The following is a 24,854-nucleotide window of genomic DNA, read 5'->3' on the forward strand; positions in this document are numbered from 1 at the left end:
TATAGAACACATATTTATTTTATAGTTTATATAAAATAATATTTTTTAACATATAAATTATATTATAATTAAATTTTAATAAATAATTTTTTAAATATATAAATTATATTTTAGATTTATGATGAATTATTTATATTATGATATAAGATTATTTATAACTATTATTAATTTTTAAAAATATATTAAAAAAGAGAACAAGTTAATAAAAATGCTTTTATTCTATTCTTAAAAAGTTCTCATTAAATATAACTCTTAAGATAGTAGATTTCTTTCTCTTTTATTTAGTATTGCATCGGTCAATGCTTTAATGTCAAAACAAAACGAAATTATCAGTTAACGATCACCATTATTTTCAAGATCATGATTATATTTGATAAAATGAGCTAAAAAAAAATAGAAGAAAGCCGAAAAGTTAATTAATGATTAAAAGTTGATAATTAGAAACTCAATATGGAGTTATTATATTATAAGTAGAAAAATATAAAATGATAAAAAAAATAATAAAAACATGATTAATTCAAAAAAGATATAAAAAAATTAGAAGTTAAAAGCATTTTAAAAAATATTATTTTAAATTGCGTTTCAAAAAATATTAAAAATTATTTTAAAAATTATTTATCAACCTCTCAAACAAATTTTTTAATTAATATAAAAGATTAAAAATTAACTAAAATATTTCCACACTTAATTTTATGTATATAATAAATTAAATATGTGTATCCTGAACATTAAAACGGTCGGTAGATAATTTAATGTAGATATGCAACGGACTATTTTATTTTATTTTTATAAAATATATAATCATTAATTAAAATTTAATATTTATTTAAGAAAAAATACCGATAATGATTGACAAGACAAAAAATTATTTTGTGGCCGGGACTCCCGGGCCAATATATTACTGCTGTTGTTTGATAGTTTGTTTTTTCGCTCCTGAACGCACAAAAAAGATTATTTGTTACCATGATCTTGCCAAAAGTGTCTTTTTCATCTTATTTTATTTTTTAAAAAAAAAATTAAACTACCATCTTATCCTCAAGGTCTCAGCCTCAATTGAGAGTATACATAATCAAATCAATATCTTCATTCAAGTATTACAGGGACCGGAAGGGATGATTATACATTTATGCATAACCAAAATTAAAGTCATGACCCCTAGCTTAAATGAAGGGCAACATCATAAATAGTGCCCTTAGTAGTTTGTGAGATTGACACACTCAAATTAGGGGATGTGATGTGATTTTTGTTGATCATATTCATGCATGCCCCCACTTCTCAATATTCTTGCTCCGTTTTCCATGTAATTGTTGTTTTTTTGTCTAATTTTCTGTAATTGCCTTTGTTAGTTAGTGACTTAGTGTACTTTCGAGTTGGAGTGGGGGTGGGGAAGACGAGGTTCGAGGGTTTGGGAGGAGCACTTGTGTCTGTGTGAGGTTGTATTTGTGACATGAGTTGACCACGTGATCTGTTATATACTTTCTTCTTTTGTAATCGATCGTTTTAAGATTACTACATTCATATTAAAACAAGTACGCAAACAAGCTATACATTTATTTAATTTTTATGTTTAAATTATTTATATTTATATTCTTAATATGTTCATTATTTATTTTATTTATTATTTTGATATTTTATGTATTACTCCGCTCAAAGGATGGCTGATCAAGTAGATGCCCTTGAACGACCATTAGAAAACATTTTATATTCTATTTTGTTTTGTTTTTGATGTGGGTATAATTAAGAAAATAAGTACATAAATAAAAAAAATTTATTTGAAAATGCCCAATAAAAATAAAAGAAAAGAAAAATCATTTGGAAAATATTTTAAAAAAATTTTCCATTACTCAATTTGGCAAGTCTTAGTAGTGCATAAGATATCAAAATAATTTGGATAAGATTTTTTAAAATTGTCCATAACTCAATTTGATGAAAATGGTTGTGTGAGAAACAAGAGCTGTCAAATGATTCGCTCCGTATAGATTGAATTTTGTATATGTTATGTATTTTTTGTTTTACCGGACTCATAAGTATGTCAAATTAGGTCAAATTGGCCCAATCAAATTAAAAATCGTCAAATTTAATCTGTTATTAACCGAGTCAAATTAGTTTAATTTTTTTTAGATCAATTTTTTTTATCGTCTGATTTAACCAAATCAATTTTGACCGCTTCATTTTTTTTTACATTGACAACTCTATTTAACACAAACTTAATTCCATTAGTTTGATTTTTATTTATTACATTTTGATGAAACAATTTAAGCATATATTTAAATGTGTATTCTATAAAACTTTTTAAATTTGATCAATTTACATGTATTTATATTTTATTTTAACCTATTAGGATCAATCTAACGATGAGATAAAATACATAAAATTACAAGTTTAAAATTCAGTGTGATGATTGTAAAAAAAAAATAATCAAATTTTCATTTGAAATTGAATGAATGAAATGAAATAAATAAAATAGTGTGTGAAAGAAGCGGAGAATTAAATGGGTGAAACTTGGGTGGCCTAATAATCCATGGCATGGTACATAGATGTCAAAGTCAAATATGATTAAGATGTGAGTGAGGTTGGCAACTACCAAAAGCGGCGTACATGGTGTCCCTATAATACCACTCCACCCAATCTTCGCTAATACATTCCCTTTCTCTTTCTCTTCTTTCCTTCCAACCCCACACGTCTTCCCTTCTCTTGCTACTTGCTATGCTCATCTTCAAAACTCAGCCTTACTCATACTCATGCTGAGCCAAAACCCAAACCCAACCACCATGGACATGATTCCTGGGAAGATCCGAAAACGAGGCTGTTCCTCCTCGGCCTCCTCCTCCTCCTCCGTGCTCCACAACTACCGCTTCAAGAGGACTATTCTCGTCGGAAAGAGGGGCGGATCCAGTACGCCCGTGCCCACGTGGAAGCTCATGAGCTCGAGATCTCCGCTCCGGGCATTGGCCTCCCCCAAATACCCGCCGTCGCAGACCGGTAACAAGCCCCGCCAAGCTCCGGTCTCCGCCAGGAAGCTCGCCGCAACGCTCTGGGAGATGAACGAGATTCCTTCGCCCAGCCCCAGCGTCAGGTCCAAGAAGGAACTCAGAACCAGAGAAAGAGTTCCCAGGTCCATGCGTTCTGGTTCCTTGCCTCCCCATTTGTCCGATCCATCACATAGTCCAGTTTCCGAGGTACTTTCGCCAAACTTCATGTGCTTTTTTGTTTTTGTTTTATTAACTAACTTGGGTCTTTTTGGAAGAGACGGTTTGAATTTCTGTGGGGAGAGATATTCATATTTAGCATCTGATCGAGTCTTGAACAATATGATTGTCTTGGATTTGTCTTCCAAGGAAGATACTTGTGGGAAATAAAAATAACTAACCAACTACAAATTATATATGTGTTCTCACATTTTTTTTTCGTAGAGATTGGATCGATCTGGAACTGGGAGTCGCCAGAAAAGAACTCCGTCTATTTCTCAGGGGGCTAGGATCACTGAACACCATGTTGGCCCTTTGGATTCTCTTAGCAATGTCAGTCTCATGGAGGTATTCTAATCTAATTCCAATACTCATACACGGCCTTTATACTTTGAGGACGATTTTCTCTATTGGAATGGACAAATTGCATACTATTAAGGTTAGGTGAGAATTATGTCCATCTCTCTTTATCATCGTTAAATAGGTGGGCTCCTATCAACCTTTGTTAATCTTTATGGAAAGAGGGGGATGGACCCTCTCGTTCACATATTTATATGAAAATGTCAATGTGAAAATTGTGTCTGTCTGTCTGTCTCTTCGTAGATGATGAATGGGTCCTGCAATATAATGTCTGTAAAGAGAGAGATAGACACAAATGTGAGGATTCATTCCCACAAATTTTACATGACCTTATCAGGTGAAAATATCAACCGAGAGGATTCATTTTCATTGAAGTTAATTTATGCTTTGGATAGAGATTTTCTGTTTTTGTGTTGTTAAGTGTTGAAATCCATCCCTCTAGCATGAAATGCCCTGTCGTGTTAGCAGTATTTTTTGACAGCTCTGTTGCTTTCACTATATTTTGGACAAATTAGGAACTTATTTCAATGAAAACTCTGTGTAGGTGTCAGCTGCAAAGGATATGCATGCAGTGCATAATTGCACATGGTCCCTTTTTGCTGCTCTTACTAGTAATTAATGATATTATTAATACATCTACTAGTACTTTGATGGTTGCTAAATAGAAGACATACACCGAAAAAGATAATAAGTATAGCATGCCAAGGTTCTATTCACATTTGAGTGGCCAAACTACATGCCAAAATTAATTTACACATTTTTCTGTTACTTTGGATGGAAGTTCAGACGTTTAGTTTTGTTCTTTATTTTGGCATGGTTTGAAATGTACCCTGACGAAAATGCAAAACACCCTGTTAACTGTCATGCACTTACCTATTTCAACATACAATTGCATTTCGTTTTTCATTCAGCCTTTATAATTTTAAATTCTTGAGAATAATACTTGATGTGCGTGTCTCCTAACAGTCACATCTTGGTTTTCTTGCAGATTGAAACTAGATCCCGAGCACAGACCCCTGCTTCATCTGCTGTTGCAGTTAAAGCACGTTTAAAAGATGTTAGTAATGCTTTAATGACATCCAAAGAGCTACTTAGAATTATAAACCGCATGTGGGGTCATGAAGATCGTCCTTCATCTAGTATGTCTCTTATCTCAGCTCTGCATACTGAGCTGGAGAGGGCTCGCCTACAGGTCAATCAACTTATCCAGGAACAGCGCTCAGATCAGAATGAGATAAATTATTTGATGAAGTGTTTTGCTGAAGAAAAGGCTGCTTGGAAAAAAAAGGAGGAAGAAATTGTTGAGGCTGCAATTGAATCTGTTGCTGGTGAACTCGATGTAGAGAGGAAACTCAGGAGACGATTAGAAAGCTTGAACAAGAAGCTTGGGAGAGAACTGGCTGACACCAAAACATCCCTTCTTAAGGTGGTGAAAGAGCTTGAAAGTGAGAAGAGAGCAAGAGAAATTATTGAGCAAGTATGTGATGAGTTAGCAAGAGATGCTGATGAAGATAAGTCTGATATTGAGAAACAAAAGAGAGTGTCTACAAAAGTTTGTGAAGAGGTAGAGAAAGAAAAGGAAATAATGCAATTGACTGATAGGTTACGCGAGGAGAGAGCTCAAAAGAAACTCTCTGAGGCAAAATATCAGCTTGAGGAAAAGAATGCAGCTGTTGATAAGCTCAGGAATCAACTTGAAGCTTTTCTAGGAGGCAAACAAGTTAGAGAAAAGAGTCGCAGTTCCACTCACTTGAGTGATGAAGAAATTGCTGCTTATCTCAGCAGAAGCCGATTAGGTTCCCATCTCATTGAAGATAAAGAAGATGACAGGGGAGAGGTTGACAATGGAGTAGAATGTGAGGAGGAATCTGCTGAAAGTGATCTGCATTCTATAGAGTTAAATATGGACAACAACAACAAGAGTTATAAGTGGACCTACCCTCCTGAAAGCAGATTTGATACAAGAAGATATCCAATTGAGGAAGAAGTGAAAGGTAGTAGGAGGTCTACCTCTGGGAAAGCTTCAAGGAAAAGCACATCACTGCAAAGGAGTATATCAGATGGAATGGAATGGGGAGTCCAAGCTGATAAGATTCAAAATTCAGGAGATGGGATAGATTGGGAAAGCTTTTATGAACTGGAAAAGCAAGCTCAAGGAAAAGGTTATGCAGATGAAATGCAAGGCTATAAATCAGTGAAAGGTCTAAGGGATCAGATACTGGCTGGTTCTAGGCTTGCATCTTCCAGAGGTTATGCCAGTCCAACTAGACAATTTTCCCAGCCATGGCCATCACGAGATCTTGCAAATAACTTCCAGGAAAGACCTGCTACAGCACAGGGCAATGGTCTAAAATCAAGGTTAGGGGAAGCCAGGGGTGAGGGCCAGAATGTAAGGAAGTCCAAAAGGTGAGTTAATGCTCATAACTTTTGAGACAATGCTTTGTTTGTGAAGGTCCATACCCGTTTGCTTCTGCTACCATGATGGCTGGTAAAAATGCAGGGCAGCGATTATCATAGATCCGCTAGCCACTAGGTGAAAGCTGAAAGAAGCTTTTCTCCTTCTAAGTTTTATCTTGTTGATAGCCCATGGCTGCTTAAGTTGCAGCAATCACTGCTTAAATTTTCGTTTGACCCTATGTGTAGGTATGATCGTGTTCGTAGAGTTCAGAACATGTGTTATATAAGTATAACAAGCGAGTTTTTGTTTTCTCCTGTAGCATATGCTGAAGCCCGAAGGTGATCAAGAACATTTTGTATTTTCTTCTTTCGGTATCTAAGGATACTACCACTGTCTCCCACAAGGTGTTTAATCTTTAAAGAGTCCGGAAGATCCAGTTTATAGTTATGTTTTTTCTATTAAAAATTATAAATTTAAATTATATTTTATATAAAGCAGTATATATTAACATATTACAATATTTTTAGAAAAATTAATTACAATTAAAATACAAAAAAACATGAGGATTGAGGAGAAAGTTCTGTGGTCCTCTACAATTCTGTTGCACTTTATCAAACACGTGAAATTAAACACATTAACAATCCAAAAGGGTGTATAAATACCGAAAACTTAAAATCAAGCCAAGGAGGAGAAAAACTCAGAACCCAATTCGGGCGAAAAGAAATTGTGAAATTCAGAAGTCGAGGGACACATCAAAGATCAAACATCGTGCGAGGATCATAAACTGAAATTAAACAGGACCATCCACTAGCCAGCATCCTCAATACACACATAGCGGTTACTGGTTAGGGCTCGAATCGCCTTGTGCGCCAAGGTTAACGTTTTTGTTTTTATGTTATTTTTATCTTCATTTTCTCAGGTTTTTCTTCTTTTCATTTGACAGATCAATGTTGGCTTGACCCAATTCAATTGTCTTTCATTTTTTTTTATTTTTTTTTCATTTTCGGTGCACATGATGGACTCGTAGTTTTGATTATTCATTAATCCAGTCAAGACATTTTAGTTCCACTGTCTACTTCGTCTTCATTACTAATTAGACTTCCGAAGCCAAAAAATTTCAAAGGCCAACTTTATCAAAAATAGTTTTTTTTTTAATTATTTCTATTAAAATAATAGTTGGCTGTTTGGTCGATATTTTGTTATCAAATTTTGTTTCTTCACTCATCATGACTCCCTTTGGACATGATGTGACACTCCTTATATTCAAATTGGGAAGTATTAATAATAATAAAAATCCTTACTGCAACTTTTCTGTTAAAATTAATTACATTGCTTTAATTTTTTTTTTTCCAAATCTATATATACTTCATCTATTTCAAATTAAGCAAGCAGTGTTCGTCTTAAAATCGAAGATGAAAAATGAACTCCCCAGGATAAGATTCCAAGTAGATTATTCCTAGTAAGCAGCGAGAGCTAACCTTGTCGTATTACCTTAAGATTCTGAAGTGGAAATATATATAGTCGATGTAACCAGGATTGTTTGTATCAACTTTTATTAACTTAAATAAGTTAACCCCTATAAAAAAAAAAAAAAAAAAAAAAAAAAAAAAAAAAAAACTTGACTACCTAGTAAGCGCGGAAACTAACCTTGTCGTATTACCTTCTGAAGTGGAATTATATATAACGAATGTAAGGGTTGTAATTTGTATCAACTTTTATGTACTTAATTATGTATAGTTGTTCCTTCAAAAAAATTTATGTATAGTTGTTCACTGATAAATAAAAAATTATGTAGTTGTTATAATTTTTAATCCCTTTATACTAATAATTCATTGTTTTTAGTTAATATTGAACCCGAAGATACACATGCAGCGTAAATTCCAATAATATTAATAATAAAATATGAGCCAGGACTTGGCGTTGGCCTACCTCACCGTTGCTATTTGATAGTATTAAGCTAAAGCTTGTCTGTATAATTTCATATCGTAACAGGTTGTTCCTTCTATCCCTTTCTTTTTCTCTTAGGTCATATCAATGGCAACTTCAACCTCTGCACTCAATAAAAGGTATGTAAAATGCTTCAGTTTTGAGAATTTGATGATGTAGTACACAATACAACAGGATGTGAATTCTAATATTTGTGTTGTATATTCAAATATGTATCAGTAGTATCCTAAAATACAGCTCTCCATACTTATTCACATATATGACAATGAAAATTTTCTACGAAATACATATCGTAAGCTTTTAGTTTGGATTAAAAAAATATATTGAAAATAAATTATAGCTTCGTAACTACCTATTGAAAATACATATCGTAAGCTTTTAGTTTGTATTCTTTTTAGTATTTAGATCCCGAATTTAAATCCATCTAACAGTTATCAACGGATATCGATGGAAATGAAGTTGGCTATATGTATTTGAATTTTGGTTCAAAATACTATACACAAATTCTAAGATAAATATAACAGTCCACAAATTCAATTTTATAAAAAGAAAGGTTTAATTTTTGCAAACCTCATTTTATTCCAAAAAATCCATTTGTAACCATAAAACAAACATACACTTCATTGTTATGTTTCTCTCTAACTTAAGAAATAGGAGTCTGACTCCTTTAGTTACTAGAGGTCCAGTAGGGCACAGACACATGAAACTTGTGCGACCCACACTAAGTAGGATAGAGCCAGATATATCAGATTTATGGTATATGGGTAGCACAGACCTCATATATATGTCCCTGTACTACTAAAACCTCTAGTAAATAGAGATGATGATTTTTCATGAAAATAGACTGTTGTCAACATTTAATTTAAGAACGAAGTGTTGGAATTAAGGCTTAATTATTGTGAATCATTTTCTTTTGTGCAGGTTGGAAGGAAAAGTTGCATTGATCACAGGAGGAGCTAGCTAGTGGCATTGGCAAACGCCCTGCTGAAGTTTCTGCCCAGCATGGAGCCAAAGTAGTGATCGCTGACATCCAAGACGAACTGGGACATTCCGTTGCTGAGTCCATAGGGACATCAACATGTTGTTATGTCCATTGTGATGTTACCGATGTGTTAGAATTAATGTCTCATGTGAAACACATCTGACTTAAGAATTAATAAATAAATAATTAATAATTAATAGACTGTTGTCAACATGTGACTTATGTACGGATTGATAATCCGTATGTACGTCAATTTTGTTTTTGTACTCCGGCGATAAAAATCAATCAAAATTCATCGTATACTACTCACAAATACATGCACATTATCAAAGAATAAATACGCTTTCAAACCGTCTTTAATGGTAACAACTTACACTAAATCACGAAAATTTTGTGAAAAAAAAAATGACACTACAGAAATGAAAAATTGAACCTGTTATTTGCAACCATTTGACATTTTCCTAAATTGTTGGGTGTCCCAAACAATTTCCATATCCGAAAAGTATCTCCCTCCATGTGAACCTAATCCAATTATACAGAAACTGAATAACTTTGGTACAAAAATGTGTGATTTTAGGATTGTTTAGTTTGATTTTCATGTTTTGTCTGGATTATGAGTGAACTAAAAGAAGAAGAAAATAAGAAGAAAAGGAAAAAGAAATAAAGTTAAAAAAAAACTGTTTAATTTGCGTGGATAAAATTAAAGAAAAAAAGTAAAGAAATTTCTCTTTGCTTGTTTAGATACAAGCGAAATGCTTAAATACTTTATTAATTCGGTCCATGTAGTTTTTTTTTTATATAACTTTGGTCTTTCAAAAAAAGAAATTATTGCTTTTTTTTTTACACAAGGATCGAAATTTTTATTGCATATTTAGTTTCTTATGTTTTTAAATTTTTGTAATTTTGATCCACTTTTAGTCTGTTATGAATTTTTTACAGAAATTACTGACATAACATAATGTGTTAACGCACAAATTTTTTTATCATTATTAATATATGTCATACTAAGCTAAATTCCGATTTTTTGTAGTGAGTGCTGAATCCATATTTGTTTAATTTCTTTTTTGTTTGTTGCTCCCTCAATTTCATGCAATTATCGCATGAAATTAGAGCCTCGTATATATAAGAGAAAAAAGATGAAAACAAAAAACTACACCACCACAAGGTGGGGGAGAGAGACATCTAAAATGTCGTTTAACAGAATAAGAGAAAGAAAAGAGGTAGGATGATAAAAACAGATAAGTCAAAGCTTCCTTCATGGCTAGGAAATCAGCTAGCCTCTCTAAGAACATGCACCACATAAGGGACTGATCATTAGAGGCAAGCTGCCCCATATATATATAGCTTCGCGATCGTTTACTATGGATTGGAGAACCTTGGATCGCGCCCTCCCAGTATGAATCATGTGGACTACAACCAAATAATCCATCTCAAAGATCACATTAGAAATGTGAAGCTCTCTAGCAAATTAGACCCTCTGTTACGCTGCCATGACAACCTTGACATAATTTGGCAACAGCTAACGTTAACACGTATATACATAAGTATTTCCTTATGCTAGACTAAGACTCCCACATGATCGATGCAATTTCAAGCCGTTAATTGTCTACTCTGGACATAGAAACATCTACTCACAATCACAAATTTACATTCTATAGGTAGCATTAATAATAATAATAATAATAATAATAATAATAATAATAATATAAAAACATAATAACAATGACAATCGAAAAAAAAAATTCGGGCCCTCTAGGTAGATTTCTGAATCCATCTATGGGGACAGTATATGGTGATCTCAAACTATATATGTAATTGATTTCTTTTTTCTCTCACATTATATGATATATTATGTTAATTAGAATGTAAGCACATTTGTTTCCTTAGAGTTAATACATAGTAACAAAGTATAATTTTCTTAAAAAACACGGAAAAATCTGTAAAAGGCAAGAACGTACCATCATGCGGGGTTGCCCAAAGCAATCATTTAGAAAATGTTTTTTGTCACATTGTTGAATAGTTGTGAGATTGTGTCCACTAGACAGAGAAGACCGAGTACATACTCGGTACTCCTAAGGCCCCATAAGCTACTGTTTCATGAATAATGCAACTTAAGGCATTCCCTTGTTATCCGATAAGGCTTGAAGAAACATTCAAGGGTGCTCTCCACACACACTTCAATGACTATGAGGTAATCAAACCATGCATACACCATAATTTAAACTCAGTTATTCTGTAAACATATATACAAGACACCGCTGCATATATGATTCAAACTCGTATCATATGTATATCACTCACTAAACATGACTATATTTTTGGAGCACTTACCTTTCCAAGCATGCAGGTTAGAAGGCAAGGTGGCACTAATAACCGGTGGAGCCAGTGGCATCGGCGAAGCCACCGCAAGGCTTTTCCTTTGCCACGGTGCCAAGGTCATCATCGCTGACATCCAAGACAACCTCGGACACTCCCTCTGCCAAAACCTCAACTCCTCCGACAACAACATTTCCTACGTTCACTGCGACGTCACCAACGATAACGACGTCCAAAACGCCGTCAACGCCGCCGTCTCGCGTCACGGCAAGCTCGACATCCTGTTCAGTAACGCCGGCACTGTTGGCCGTGTGAGCCCTTCCATCACGGCGTTTGACAACGCTGACTTGAAGAGGGTTTTCGAGGTGAATGTCTTCGGTGCTTTCTACGCCGCCAAACACGCGGCTAAGGTAATGATTCCTGAAAAGAGAGGGAGCATTGTGCTCACCTCAAGTGTTGCTTCGGTGACTCACGCGGTTTCGCCGCATGCATACACTGCGTCGAAGCACGCGGTGGTGGGTCTGATGAAGAACCTGTGCGTGGAACTGGGGAATCATGGAATCAGAGTTAACTGTGTTTCACCGTACGCGGTGGCCACTCCTCTGATGACACGTGGAACCAGGATGAAGAAGGAGATGGTAGAGAAAGTGTATTCTGAGGCGGGGAACCTGAAGGGAGTGGTTTTGAAGGAAGAGGATTTGGCAGAAGCAGCTCTGTTTCTGGCTAGTGATGAGTCAAAGTACGTGAGTGGGGTTAACCTAGTTGTGGATGGAGGTTACAGTGTCACCAATGTTTCTGTTAAAGAAGCTGTGAGAAAGTTTTCTGGTAAGCCCAAGTTGTAATTAGCTTCAAATTCTGGGATACTTCCACACAAAAAAAAATGCTCTTTTTTTTTTTAATTTGTGAAAAGGAAGCTGAAGGCCTGAAGGTTTGTTTGGTTTAGTTTGTTTCATGAAAAAAATATTATTATTTTTACTTTTCTAAGAGTTTTTTTCTGTGTGTGTAATGAAAACTGCAGCACTAGTTACTTCTTAGAATAAAGTTGCAGATGTATAATTCTCTGTATGGATCTATGAAGCAAATCTGTACTTATAGATAGGGGGATGTATGGCAAGGAAAATTATCATAAATGCGTCTTGTAATCATTTATATTTATAAAAAGAATTTAATGTGCATAAAATAATCTGTTATTTAATTATAAATTATCGTTTAAATTATTTTAAGATAATTATTTTTAAAGTTAATAAATTTTTTAAGTATAATTAATTGTGATTAGATATATGTATAAAAAAAATTACACTGTGTATAATTCTTTTTTATTATAAAATTATATTAATATCTAATTGTTATTGAGAATTAAATAATAACATTTTAAAAAAAAATATGGTACTTATTGTGATGAAATGGTTTTAATATTTAGGAAACATTTATGTGTTATTGTTTGATTTGTAAACTCAATAATATGAATGCAAATGTGATCCTAATCCGGTTTATCTATATCAATAAATCATACACTACTCATCATATAATATGTGAGATGATACTTCATCTGCATGTGTTGTCAAACTGATATATATGTTGCCCCATATATATTCTAATATTCATCTGGAACAGACTGGTAATGTTTTAAATTATGGGCTTGCAACGAACGTTTCGACAAGTTTTTCATTTCAAAGAGGATGAATCGTGTCCTCTTGAGAAACCTGTAAGAAGAAGACCATTAATTCCCTACAAAATATCTCGTAAATCTAAGTTCTTGCCACAAGCTGAAATTCGAAATTAACCTTTAATTTTCGTGGATAATATAGATGTAGAATCTAAAACTATCGCGCGCTTTGGAATAAGCATGAACTTCTGCCATTATATATATAGCATGAGTAATTAATTAAGATCTCTATCTAATTAAACTATTATAACCATTTTTTTTTTTTGTCAGCTTATAGCCATTTCTTTGTTCATACAGAAATGTTGTATCATACTCATTTGGATCTTTAAATTAATACAACAAATCTTGAGCATTTAGTTTCAAAATCAAGCGCTAATATATTCATAATCATCCCTATAACCCAAGTTCGATGATCTCCATCCCAATTCATCATGAACGCAAAAAATCAAATCCAAGGGATAATTCTCACCGCTCTTAAATCTCCATGACAAAATCTGATGCAGTTACTTGTTAAGCAGTATATTAAGCGTACTTTATCAAGGGATACGATACTACGACTGATTTTGTTTTGATGTTCCATTATCTATTTTCTCTAGTCTGTACGTACTATGAAGAATTTATTGTTTGCTTTGTCACTCTGACCGTAATTTTATTTTACAATGCTTCTTTGTTAGCCATCAGCAGATTGTTTTCGTGCAACTTCCTTAAAATGTATGTCACGGTTAAAAACAAAAGTTGTATCGATGTAAGTACATAAATTTCCCAAACTCGTGTAATTTAAATATAAATCAAATTACTGGATTTTCGTACGTTGTTGAAATCTCTAGTTTGTCATAGGCTCATAGCTAGCTACCACATTTTTGGCAGAGTTTATTTTTTAGATATGAATCTAATTACAGGTTGTGTGGTGACATGAATTGGTCTTTTAATTGATTAAAATTTGCCGGTGGGGCTTCTCAATTAACTTCCATTTAGTAGTGCCAATTGAAAACAACCGCAAGACAATAATTCCCCACCATAAAATGATCAAATATTGAAACTTAAGAATGCGTTTGGATAGAGAATTTTAACTGAGAAAAGTAATTTATCAGAGAATTTGAATTTTTGTAATTTAAAATTCATTGTTTGAATATTTTTTTATGAAGAATTTAAAATTTTAGAATTTTAAAACAAAATTTTAAACAACTAAAGATTTGAAATTTCAATTTCTTTCTAAAAGGTGAGAAATTAAAATTCTCGTTTTCTTCATGAAACACCGTGTCAGCTCCTAAAATATTGATCGGATGTAAACATAGAGGGAACACGTATAACTAGCACACCAACCATATCTTTTTTTTTTTTTCATCCTCATAATTTTAATTTTTTTTCATCCAAACACAATTTTGAAAATAAAAGAATTTCAATTGAAGTATTTAAAATTCTTAGAATTTAAAATTTCTCCATCCAAACACACTCTAAATGTGTTGACAAGTAATTGATAAAGAAATTACTTGTAATTGGATGAGAGGATTTTTTAAGAAAATTTGAGGAAATTGATAAAAGAAATTATAATAAAGACTAAAATAGAATTTTATCTTCAAATTTATGATTTTTTTTAAAAAAATATAATCATTGTCACGTTTGTGATTGTCAAAATATGTCCCGCTACTTTGTAAACCCCGGCATTAGACAGCCATAAAAATTTCATTATAATCGTGTCAAGATTTGCCGTATTTATTAATTTATCCATAATTTATGATAGAAACCTGTGGTCTTTGTCTTGTCTTTAACTTTTCTGTACACTACATTCACATGTCGCGCCTTGTATAGCATTAGCAATTCTACTGTTATTCAATTAGAAAACTCTTTGCTACACATTAGACTGGGTTAGGAAAAAAGAATAATAACTCTGCGTACACATTAGAAGGGGGATAAAGTTGGTTGTGCCTCAGCTCGGAGGTTGATTCGTGAGATTAGGAAGCTTATGGGAATTGGTAAAAAAGATCAGATTGGAGCATATTTTCAGAGAAAGGAACAGATGTACATATAAGCTGACTGATTTTGCTTGTGGTTTGGATGGGGATTTTTTGATGATGGAGCTTCAACCTTCTTTCTTGAGTCAGTTGTTGATTAGTGATGCTTTGGGAGTTTCAACTCCTGGTTTAGTGGCTGTCTAGTCTGTTTTCTATGGGCCTTTTGGCCCCCTCATTATATATATATATTTATTTATTGATAATTGTGAAATTTGAGTTAATTTTATAATTAATTTTGGTTAAAAATGATTATAATTTTTTTATTTTACTGTTGTTTTTAATGAAATAATAATAAAATCAATATTTTTGTCGTTTTTTATTAGCAGAATTTAAAAGAAGATTTCAAGTACTTTAAAAGAAAATTAATACAAAAACTTAAAGAAAAAGCCTTGAAGAAAAAAAGTTGAAGATTGGGACAGCTCACTTAGTGTGCAATACAAGCCCAGCGCGTCTCGTCGCTTGACGACCAACTCACGCTTAACGCGAAGAAGACCCACGAAGAAGCCCAGCTTTCTAATGAATACATCCTAAGTCTGAGCATCTCTAACGGGAGAAATCCTCTTTCTATGTCCATTATCCCCTTTTCTTCTTCTATCTCTCCTTCTTCTTTTATCCACATCAATCCTTAAAGTGTAAAGTCTCTCATGGTAATGAGAGACTAAACCCTCTTAGTTAGGGCTTGATCGGCCTAAAAAAAGACAAAAGATATATTGCTTGTTTCATATCTATCAAACAAGTATTTTTTTTTTCTTATTATCCTTTCTTACTTTAATGTCGTGTATCATTCATCATTACATTATCTTTAGGGGTTAGGCGCTCGAAAGAGAATAATCCTTAGTAGAAATACAAGAAATGTTTTATACACATCAGTTTTAGGAATTAGTTGCTCGAAAAAGGATAATTTCTAATAAAACTCAAAGGAAGGGGTATTTTAATAAAATCATTGTTATACATACAGTGATTGTATTATGCTCATGCATAAAAGTAAACATCTAGAATTAGAACTTCATGCATTTTATCTATTGAGTCTTTGCAAAACATTTAAGAGATAGATAGGTAAAATAGACTTGTCATTGTGAGACATCATGGGCAAGTATTGTAATAGATGTGGGTAGGAAAAATTCACCAAATTGATAAGAAAAATCTAAAATAATACATCTTAAGCAAATAAGACATGCTAGGTCTTAACATTATTGCATTCTGCATTCATCTTTTTTATCATTATCTTTATCTTTTATTTTTCTTATCTATTTTATCTTTTACATTTCTTATCTTTTATTTTAATCTCTTATCTCCTAATCTTTTACTTTAAATTTCTTATCCTTCCTCTCTACTTTCTTTAAATTTCATTTAAATTTCTTATATCTTGCTTGTAAATTGGATTTGCATCAATTTAAGTACAAATAAAGTTTATGTGGATTCGACACTCGAACTTTCGAGTATTTTACTACTTGTGACAAATTAGTGCACTTGCCAACGAGTTAACAAGTTTTTGGTCCCGTTACCGAGGACTTTGTTTTTTTTACTTGGTTGTTTGCATATTCTAATTTTAAAGCAATCAAATTTATCTTTTAACTTTTATTTATATTTTTTTTCAAAAAAAAAAGCTATTTTTCAGATTTTCTTTATTCACTCTTATATTAAAAGAAAATTCTTATGAGTTCATGCTTGCAAGGTGGAACCTCAGAAGACCTTGATCCATGGAATACACTTTAAAGTTGGAAGATCTTTAAAAAGGGTATCTTGAAAGCACACGAGAAGGGGGTCACTCACCCACCACCAATAAATTGTGATTTATGTGGAGGAGAGCATTTCAACAACAATTGTCATCTTTACTCCATGAAAAATTCTTGACAGGAACAAGAGTTACACCCTTACAATCAATATGAAGAAAAAATAATTTCTAATCTGAATAATGTGTTTATGAAATTCATGGCATACCACGCTAGCTCTAAAGCCAATCAAAACTCAATTCAAAATCAAGAAATTTAGGTTGGCAAGAGCTACTCCATGGAAAATTGTCACTGGGAGCAAGAGTTACAACCCTACAATCAATATGAAGAAAAAAGAATTTTTAATCTAGATAATTTGTTGATACAACTCAAGAAAACATATGAATCTACTCAACACGTATTTAAAATTCTAGAAATTCAAGTTGGTAAGCTAGCAAAAGAAGTGGCTAAATTTGTGGTCACCAGGGAAGAAAACTTTGTAGAGGTTGAAGCTCATGAGAAAAGTTTTGTAGAAGAGCATGATTCAAGAGAAAAAGATGAAGAAAAAAGTGAGGAGAGAACACAACAATAATAAGAGAAGTGTTCACAAGTAGATATTCAACAATAAAATATTCTCCAAGTCAAGACCCCTCCTCATTAACTGATTGTTAAGGAAGAAAGGCATGAAAGACATGATAAATCTTTTTAAGTGTCATTCTCTCCTTAATCACCAGCACTTCTCTTGCAATGATATGGAAGGTGTTTCCAGAATACATGAGTTTCGTGGAATCTCTAGCTAAGAGGCGAAAATAGAAGGAAGATGTATTCTATGTGACCTTCATGCCACCTTGAAGACATTGGACCCGTCAAGCTAATGATGTTAAAGAAATGTTTAATGGGAGGCAACCCAGTATTTCTTACCCTATCTCTCCTTCAGTTAATTGCATTGTGTTTTTTTTTAGGATAGTTGTGTTATTTATTTTCTTTATTTTATTTTGATTTCGTGCAGTTAAATTCAGCAATTTAATTCCAATAATTTAATTTCAGTCATTGAATAAAAATTATATGATAGAGACATAGGAAATCAATAATTGGCTATGACTTGTTCTGCATAAAAGTAAATTATGTATAATTACCTTATGTGCATAAAATAATAATACATAATGTAATTGAATTACATACCTAAAAAATCAAATTATCTTAGTTTAAAGTGACAAAAAAAAATTATAAGCACTATTTTGTCTTGATACGATTTTAAATTTATGCAAAATAAAAAAAAATAGATCAATTTGACCTACCCATTTTTTTACATAAACCCTTGTGATAGTTTTATGCATTTTTAGTAGTTCTTTGGGTTCCAAGATAAATTCTCCCGTTTGTACCTCTTAAAAAGAACTAGCGGGTTGGTGGATCATTACCCTAATTTTATAACTTAATAAGTATTTTCCTTATTTTGATAAAGATTTTGATGATAATTTATCCTATCCATATTTCCAAATAAAGGTAAAAATAAAATTTAATAACCGTACAAGTATTTTCTGTATATTAATGCATATGACTTTTTCATCCCTTCAATGACATTTTTGAGAGACTGTTAAAAGGCACAATGTAGGTAGTGCCAATAGCAACTCCCTACATTCCGAAGTCGAGTCCTTTGCTATATTTTCATGGACTGGATTCATGTTACTTGCTTGGATTTGAACTTTGTAGAGATATTGGACTTGAAGCAATGAATTTTTTGGTGTTGCTACGCGCAACCAGTGAAATTGTTGGTACACCCGGTAATTTTGCATTTTTCCAATTTTGCCCTTTCATCATAGTTCGTCCGTATAAGCACAACGCTCTAACCAACTGAACTAATGAGTCAATTATATTATAAAATAAATAAAGTTGTTATACATAACACTAAAATTTCTAATGTATATTTAATGCGTATGTAAATTTAAATAATAAATTTTGTGACAATTAATTTTGATATAAATCATACGAATTATTTAATCCATATATTTTTTTATAAATAAAAAATATTTACTATTACAAAATTTAATATATATATTAAATTTTATAATAGTAAAAAAAATTAATGCACAAATGAATAATTTAACATATTAATAATTAAAAAAATAAAACTTTAAGGAATTAAAAAAAACCAAAAAATCAATACGGATAAAGTTCATCAGTATGATTTATACGGATGAAGTTCATCCGTATAATTTATACAGATGAAGTTTATCCATATAAAACATACAGATCAAGTTCATCTATAAGTATAAATTGAACCTTACGATTCATCCATATAAATCATATGGATAAACTATATTTGTATGCTTTATACGGATGAATTACATTTGTAAATACAAATTGAAGCTTACGAATGTAGTTCATCTGTATAAATCATACGGATGAACTACATCCTTATGTTGTACTTTGTACTTACGAGTCAAGGACATTTTGGACATTAATAAAAAATGTTGAGTGCACCACCAGTACTGCTGGGTGCACCCAGCAACACCCTAAATTTTTTAATGAGAAATATTATTAACAATACAGTTTGTTACTTTCAAACACACTTTTAATTATTAGTAAAAATTTATTAAAAGCCACAATTTCGTAAAATATATTTTATGAGGCTCCATTGTGATTTTGCAGATTTCAACAAGTTTTAACTAATAATAGAGTGTACTAAAATAAATGTGTTAAATAATATGTTGTTAGGATACTGAAAAAATCTTCGCAGGTATCCATCATGCAAGATTGCAAGTACAATGTAGCCCCAATGTATGTTAATTATTATTCTCAAGGTACCAAAAAGAATTATAAAAAAAAAGGTTTCACAATATGTTATTTAACAAAGATTACTATGATATTAACAATGATATTAAAACGCCAATGGGTGGATTATATCACACGCATGCAAGCAATACTTTACTCGCTGGAATTTGCTAGGCCTACCATTTTGAGCATGTTGCGATCTTCCTTGAACCTCTCCAGAATAGTGCCCTTGACAGCATCATTCTTGTCTTGTGTCGCATCTTGAGTGACTCCCCAGCATTCTATTACTTCTGGTAATATACGGTTAGTCTTGGAGAGGCAAGGGCTACCAAACGTGGTACACGAAAATGTATGTCCTTGATCAAAGTTTGCTGATATGAACAAACCCAAGTGATTCACTCGTCCCCCAAAACCAATGCCATTTGGAATGTCCTCTGAACTGAAGTTGATAGCGCACTACACAAATACATGGACACTCAAGAGTTAAACAAGAATAATAAATCTATAACAAATAGGATAGCAAGTAGCTATCTAATTCAATAAAATCCAATACAGGGTGTAGAAAAGTGATCACTATTCTGCCTGTGTGATCACTATTGCAGCATCAGTGTTACTTAATCTTAATCTACTTTGTAACACTAATACAAAATGAGAGCAGAGTTTAACAATAACAGTTCAGCATATAATAAGGGGATGTTGAAAGCAGCATTTTGTAATCTTAGAAACAGGTAAAGACAGTAGTTACCCATTGTAGGTTATTGTTTGCTCCAGTTGGCCTGAATATAGATGCCACTGGATTTAGTTGAAAAAGGAAACATTTCAGGTCTCCGTAAAAATCAGCATGACGCTCCCATGGTTGAGAAGCATACCCTCCATATATATAACCTTCTTTATCCTTAATAATTAACACAGTTGGGCCTGCATGGTTTCTGCATTTGAAAGTAAGAGTTAAATATGCATTTCAAATTTCCAATCCTACATAGAGCTTAGTTAGAGCAGTGCAGAAACAGACATAAATATTTTGTAGATAAAAAGAAACTGAAATGAATTTAACTGGCATTTTTAGCATTTACAACCTCATAAAACAATAGATGTTGACAAACTGACAAACTATGCTTCTTTCTAATCAATCTTATCATAATCATAATAGTAATAAGAATAAGTTACAAGTTACTTCCAATTTTTACTCGTATGATAGATAACTAAGTCTTTGATAAGTCTTTAGCTATGTATTGTAATTACAAGGCTCCTAACATATAGTTAAACCTATTCATAGATATTGGCTTGTAAAACTAACAACACAATAAACCCAATTGTAGTCCATGTGTGGTACCAAATTCAGGCTAAGTTTAAGTATCTCAAATTAACAGTCTCTTTTTTTCTAAGAAATATACCATGCATTAAACAACACTAAACAGAAACTGCAACAGCAATCAGCCCATGAAGCAGTGTTGTCAAATGGTAGCGTCATGCCTCTACATGACGGATTTTCTGCCAACTGTCATAGGCAATTTCTGAAGGGAGACCTTCTATGGTGTGCCAAAGGCTGCAATGGCATGTTTATATGGCAGAATTTTGGCCATCCGCAACTGATAACACTGCCATGAAGCTTGCAACACTTCAGAGGGTACTCAATATTTAAATATGCTGGAGATATCATTAATTCATTATAGTAAAAAGAATGTGTCCATCCTGCAAGTCGTCTTGTGTTCTGTTTCTTCTAGATTTAACCTCATTGATTAATTAAAAGGCCAAGCCATTCACAATCTCCTCTAGGGTTAATTTCTGCAATTTTATGAAGTTGACATAAATCTACTAATTTAGAGAAGTAGGATGCTTCGAAGGCAAAAAAACTGTACTTACGAAATGTTGCCCAGGAATGTATTAAAACTAAGACCATTAACAGAACTATGATACAAAAGATTCCAATCTTCCAGGTCTTGGTGAGAGAGTGCGCCTCCAATATGCCAAGTATATTCCTTTCTCAAAAGTATAATGTTAGAATCAATAGCCTTCGAAGTCAATAGTTTAGGAATCTGATAACCAGGTCGTCCTAGAAAAAAGCAAAAACATTGGAATAAGAAAATATACTAATCATTTACCCTGGACTTTACTCAGAACTAATTCCACAGCATTTTGTCTTATTCATTTAAACAGTAATGAAATGAATACAATCAAACTGTAAAGCACATTGTTTAATGAAATTGCATGTCTGTGTAACAGTCTAACAGACATATATGATATATCAAGTTCAATGCAAACACAGAAGAAAAAAAGTTGCAGTTTACACAAATGTTTATGGTAACTAGCAGAATGTTTTACAAGATTCAATATTGTGCAAATAATTGCTCTTAGGTCACCAGTATTCATTTAGTCAAGCTTCTAGCATGTGTTTAGCAGATCATCGCCGCCAATTGCTATTTAAAGTTAATATTGTTCAATAATTATTCTATTAGAAGAAAGATCATAACTTGGGTCAAAATATTTTTCATTTTAAGTAGGTCAAATAAATTACAGAAAAATTATTTTTGCCTGGCTAATAAGAAGCCTACAACGACACCAACCTATTGATTGATGAGTACAAAGCCTACTACAACTGCTACAATAACAATAAAAACAACATCAACCAAGCCTCATCCCACTAAATGGGGTTGGCCACATGAATCAATAAATGCCATTGGTTTCTCCTCCTAACATTGACCACATGATTCTGTCAAATCTTAATCAACAATAGTATCCAGCCTATTTCTTCTTCTAACTTTACCTGTGCACCAGATTTGAAATCCTAAAGTGTCTAGCTCCATAGCATTTTTGTCATCCCACATGATTTTTTGAAGGCACATAAAGTTAATCCTCCTAATCATGGCGTCAACTACTTCACCTACAGGTGTTTCAATATTTCAAGTTCTGAAACAAATTATACTATTTAACACTACATCTAGATGATAATATAGTAGCAATAGATTATTTAACACTCAATTTGAGCTTGAGCTATACAATACATACTTAATAGTGACAGCCTAACTTAGCATAGTAGTATTGTTGACCCATGCCACGAAAGGTTAAACAAAGTTTATTGGTTGTTGACTTCCCAACACAGCTTCCTCACGTATCCCACTGGGACCAACTAAGTAAAATTTGGAGGAGGAAAATCATAATCATAGTCGAAGGCAAAGTTTGATAAACATGAAACTTCAAATCGGACCATTCTGGTGATCATCTGCTCATAAGATAAACTTGTAACAAATTTAGTCAACAACAAAAATGTTGGAAATAAAGTGAAGCAATACCTGAATCAGGTGGCAAAAGCAGGCTTCCAAGAAGCTTCCTCACAGAGGGGAGATGAGTACACCAGCTTCTGAAATCTTCAAAAGACATTGTCCCCTCAGTGCCCCCTCCATCTTGCTTGGAGAAATTTGCAGCATTCAGAAATATGTTGACAATATCCTCATGTGAACTTGATCTATCATCAGAACCTTTTATGCGTAATATATCATTAAAAATGGCAATCATAACAGTTTCCAAATCAGACCTGCATATCCAATGTAACATATATTAACAAGAATATAAAAGGGGGAAAGTAAAGCAAAATAAACCCATATGGCTATATTCATAAACTAAAAACTCCAACATATTATAATCCTTTGTCCTTTTGTTAGAAACATAAACAGAACATCAACCAGGCAGACAGCACTACTTCTAAAGAAGTATCACTTGTAGAACTGAATCGCATAGTTCAGCCAACCAAACTAATAAGAAAAATGTTCAAATCCAAGAAATGAAACTCCAGTACCCAAAAAAGTATCTATAGAATAATTTCGTGGGTTGTGACTAAAGTTCAGTTCGCCATGAAGAACAATAATGAATTCAAACTAGCAGATTGGTAAACTAGCTCCAATGCTTAATTATTTCGCAGAAATGGAGGCTTGTGTATGATCAGACCCGAATCCTACCTCCCTACAAAATTATCTCCAGATACATCTAATAAGCGAAAGATGAATTCTTCAATTTCATCTTTTGTCCCTTTCTCATAAGTAGCCTGCAACATGGAAAATCAAACCAATATATATAGTGGGTACATGACTCCAAGTTAAATATGTCATAATTTTGGGACAATACCAACAAAAAACGATGATGAAAACCAAGAACTCACTTTAGCAACCACGAGGTCTTCAAAGGTTAGCTTCTGATCCTTGCGCTCCTGAGTAACTAAATCAAACATCCTCTCCCCAAGAGGGCCATGAAATCCAAAATATGACTACAAAAAAAGAACCCAAAAAAAATACGGGTTTTAGAGGATTATAACAAATGGGTTATGAATTGAAGGCGATAAGATAATCATTGGATTGCAAAAAGAACCTGAAAAACGGAGGGAGGGATGTATTTCCCGTTGCTCTGGGATTGATTAGCCAGATTGTTGAACCGAGACCTCAAGTCTTCAAGTTCCTTTTGAGTAAAAGCTCTACAATGATTATAGAGATTAGTCTATGGAAATTGATTTTCTGCCACAAAGTGTGGGAAAAGAAAAAGAAGAAGAAGAAGAAGAAGAACCTGGTTGCTGAAACATATCGAGGATCATTGTTGGAAGGTGACTGAGCGTTGCCCATTGCTTGCTTCGACTTCGATTTCAGTCCAGACTCCAGAGTCTATAGGTTCCGTATAGTTTTGTGGCACGTCTTTCCTTTTCATGCTACTTCTATACCCACACCCATCATCAAGTTTCTTGATTTCTGAAATATACTCATACGTGGGTAATTTTCCATATTGGGTACTCTCTATATATTTGTCCTGTATCTCCTTAGTAGTTTTGTTTACTATTTTTTTAATAAGTTATCGACACATAATATTCATCTTTATTGATTATATTAAGTGGAGTTTTTTCTCTTTCAATCATGCATTTCTATCCACAGATTTAAATTAATTTTGTTTACTATTGAAAGTAAGAAGGGGAGTTTTTTCATTAAAAAGTGTGATATTAAATGTTATTATTATTACATTATCATGTTGAAGGCAATAATTTCCACTTAATCAAAAATAATTTATTATAATAAATAATAAAAATATATTTAAAATATGTTGATATTTTAATAACTACAAAATTTAACTACTTAATTCATGCATCAAATGAAATAGGATTGTTTTGGTCTGTTTTGGTCTAATCAATGATTTTAAGTTTAAATCTTAAGAAGTTACATCACATAGATTCTATTAGAGTAGAGAATATCTTTAATCTCTATAAAAAAAAATTGATGTTTATTGAATCATTAATATAATTAAATTTAATAAGTGGAAACTAGTATAAGATTAAATTATAATTAGGTGCATGAAAAATAGGCTCTATGAAATTTCAATTTGTTAAACTTTTTTTTTCTTATTAGTTGGAACCATAAATATGTTAGGGCTCATTTATTAAGTTTAGGAAAAGAGATTTTGTGATACCTTTTTTATTTCATTTTTTTAATTTCTAAACTTTATTAATTACAATTATTATAATTGAGAAA

General features: G+C 32.7%; 3 protein-coding genes across 3 annotated transcripts; 2 read left to right on the top strand and 1 right to left on the bottom strand.

The window, feature by feature from the left end:
• The first annotated feature begins 2,525 nt into the window (after window positions 1-2,525).
• LOC100787903 (uncharacterized) lies at window positions 2,526-6,393 on the top strand. The gene is made up of 3 exons (XM_003521432.5): window positions 2,526-3,179; window positions 3,414-3,536; window positions 4,537-6,393. The coding sequence occupies exons 1-3, from the start codon at window positions 2,742-2,744 to the stop codon at window positions 5,956-5,958; spliced, it is 1,983 nt and encodes a 660-aa protein (XP_003521480.1). The 5' UTR covers window positions 2,526-2,741; the 3' UTR covers window positions 5,959-6,393.
• A 4,569-nt stretch (window positions 6,394-10,962) lies between these two features.
• LOC102668408 (secoisolariciresinol dehydrogenase) lies at window positions 10,963-12,371 on the top strand. The gene is made up of 2 exons (XM_006577027.4): window positions 10,963-11,066; window positions 11,223-12,371. Exons 1-2 carry the CDS (start codon window positions 11,056-11,058, stop codon window positions 12,031-12,033), a joined length of 822 nt encoding a protein of 273 aa, XP_006577090.1. The 5' UTR covers window positions 10,963-11,055; the 3' UTR covers window positions 12,034-12,371.
• A 6,978-nt stretch (window positions 12,372-19,349) lies between these two features.
• Window positions 19,350-24,114, bottom strand: LOC100788439 (MTOR-associated protein MEAK7). Its single transcript, XM_014773922.3, has 8 exons — window positions 23,905-24,114; window positions 23,713-23,815; window positions 23,507-23,611; window positions 23,307-23,392; window positions 22,644-22,885; window positions 21,217-21,406; window positions 20,099-20,282; window positions 19,350-19,809 (listed from the first exon to the last, which is right to left on the bottom strand). The coding sequence occupies exons 1-8, from the start codon at window positions 23,958-23,960 to the stop codon at window positions 19,507-19,509; spliced, it is 1,269 nt and encodes a 422-aa protein (XP_014629408.1). The 5' UTR covers window positions 23,961-24,114; the 3' UTR covers window positions 19,350-19,506.
• Between the last annotated feature and the right edge of the window lie 740 nt (window positions 24,115-24,854).

Source organism: Glycine max, chromosome 3 (genome assembly GCF_000004515.6).
Source record: "Glycine max cultivar Williams 82 chromosome 3, Glycine_max_v4.0, whole genome shotgun sequence".
NCBI classification, from domain to species: domain Eukaryota; kingdom Viridiplantae; phylum Streptophyta; class Magnoliopsida; order Fabales; family Fabaceae; genus Glycine; species Glycine max.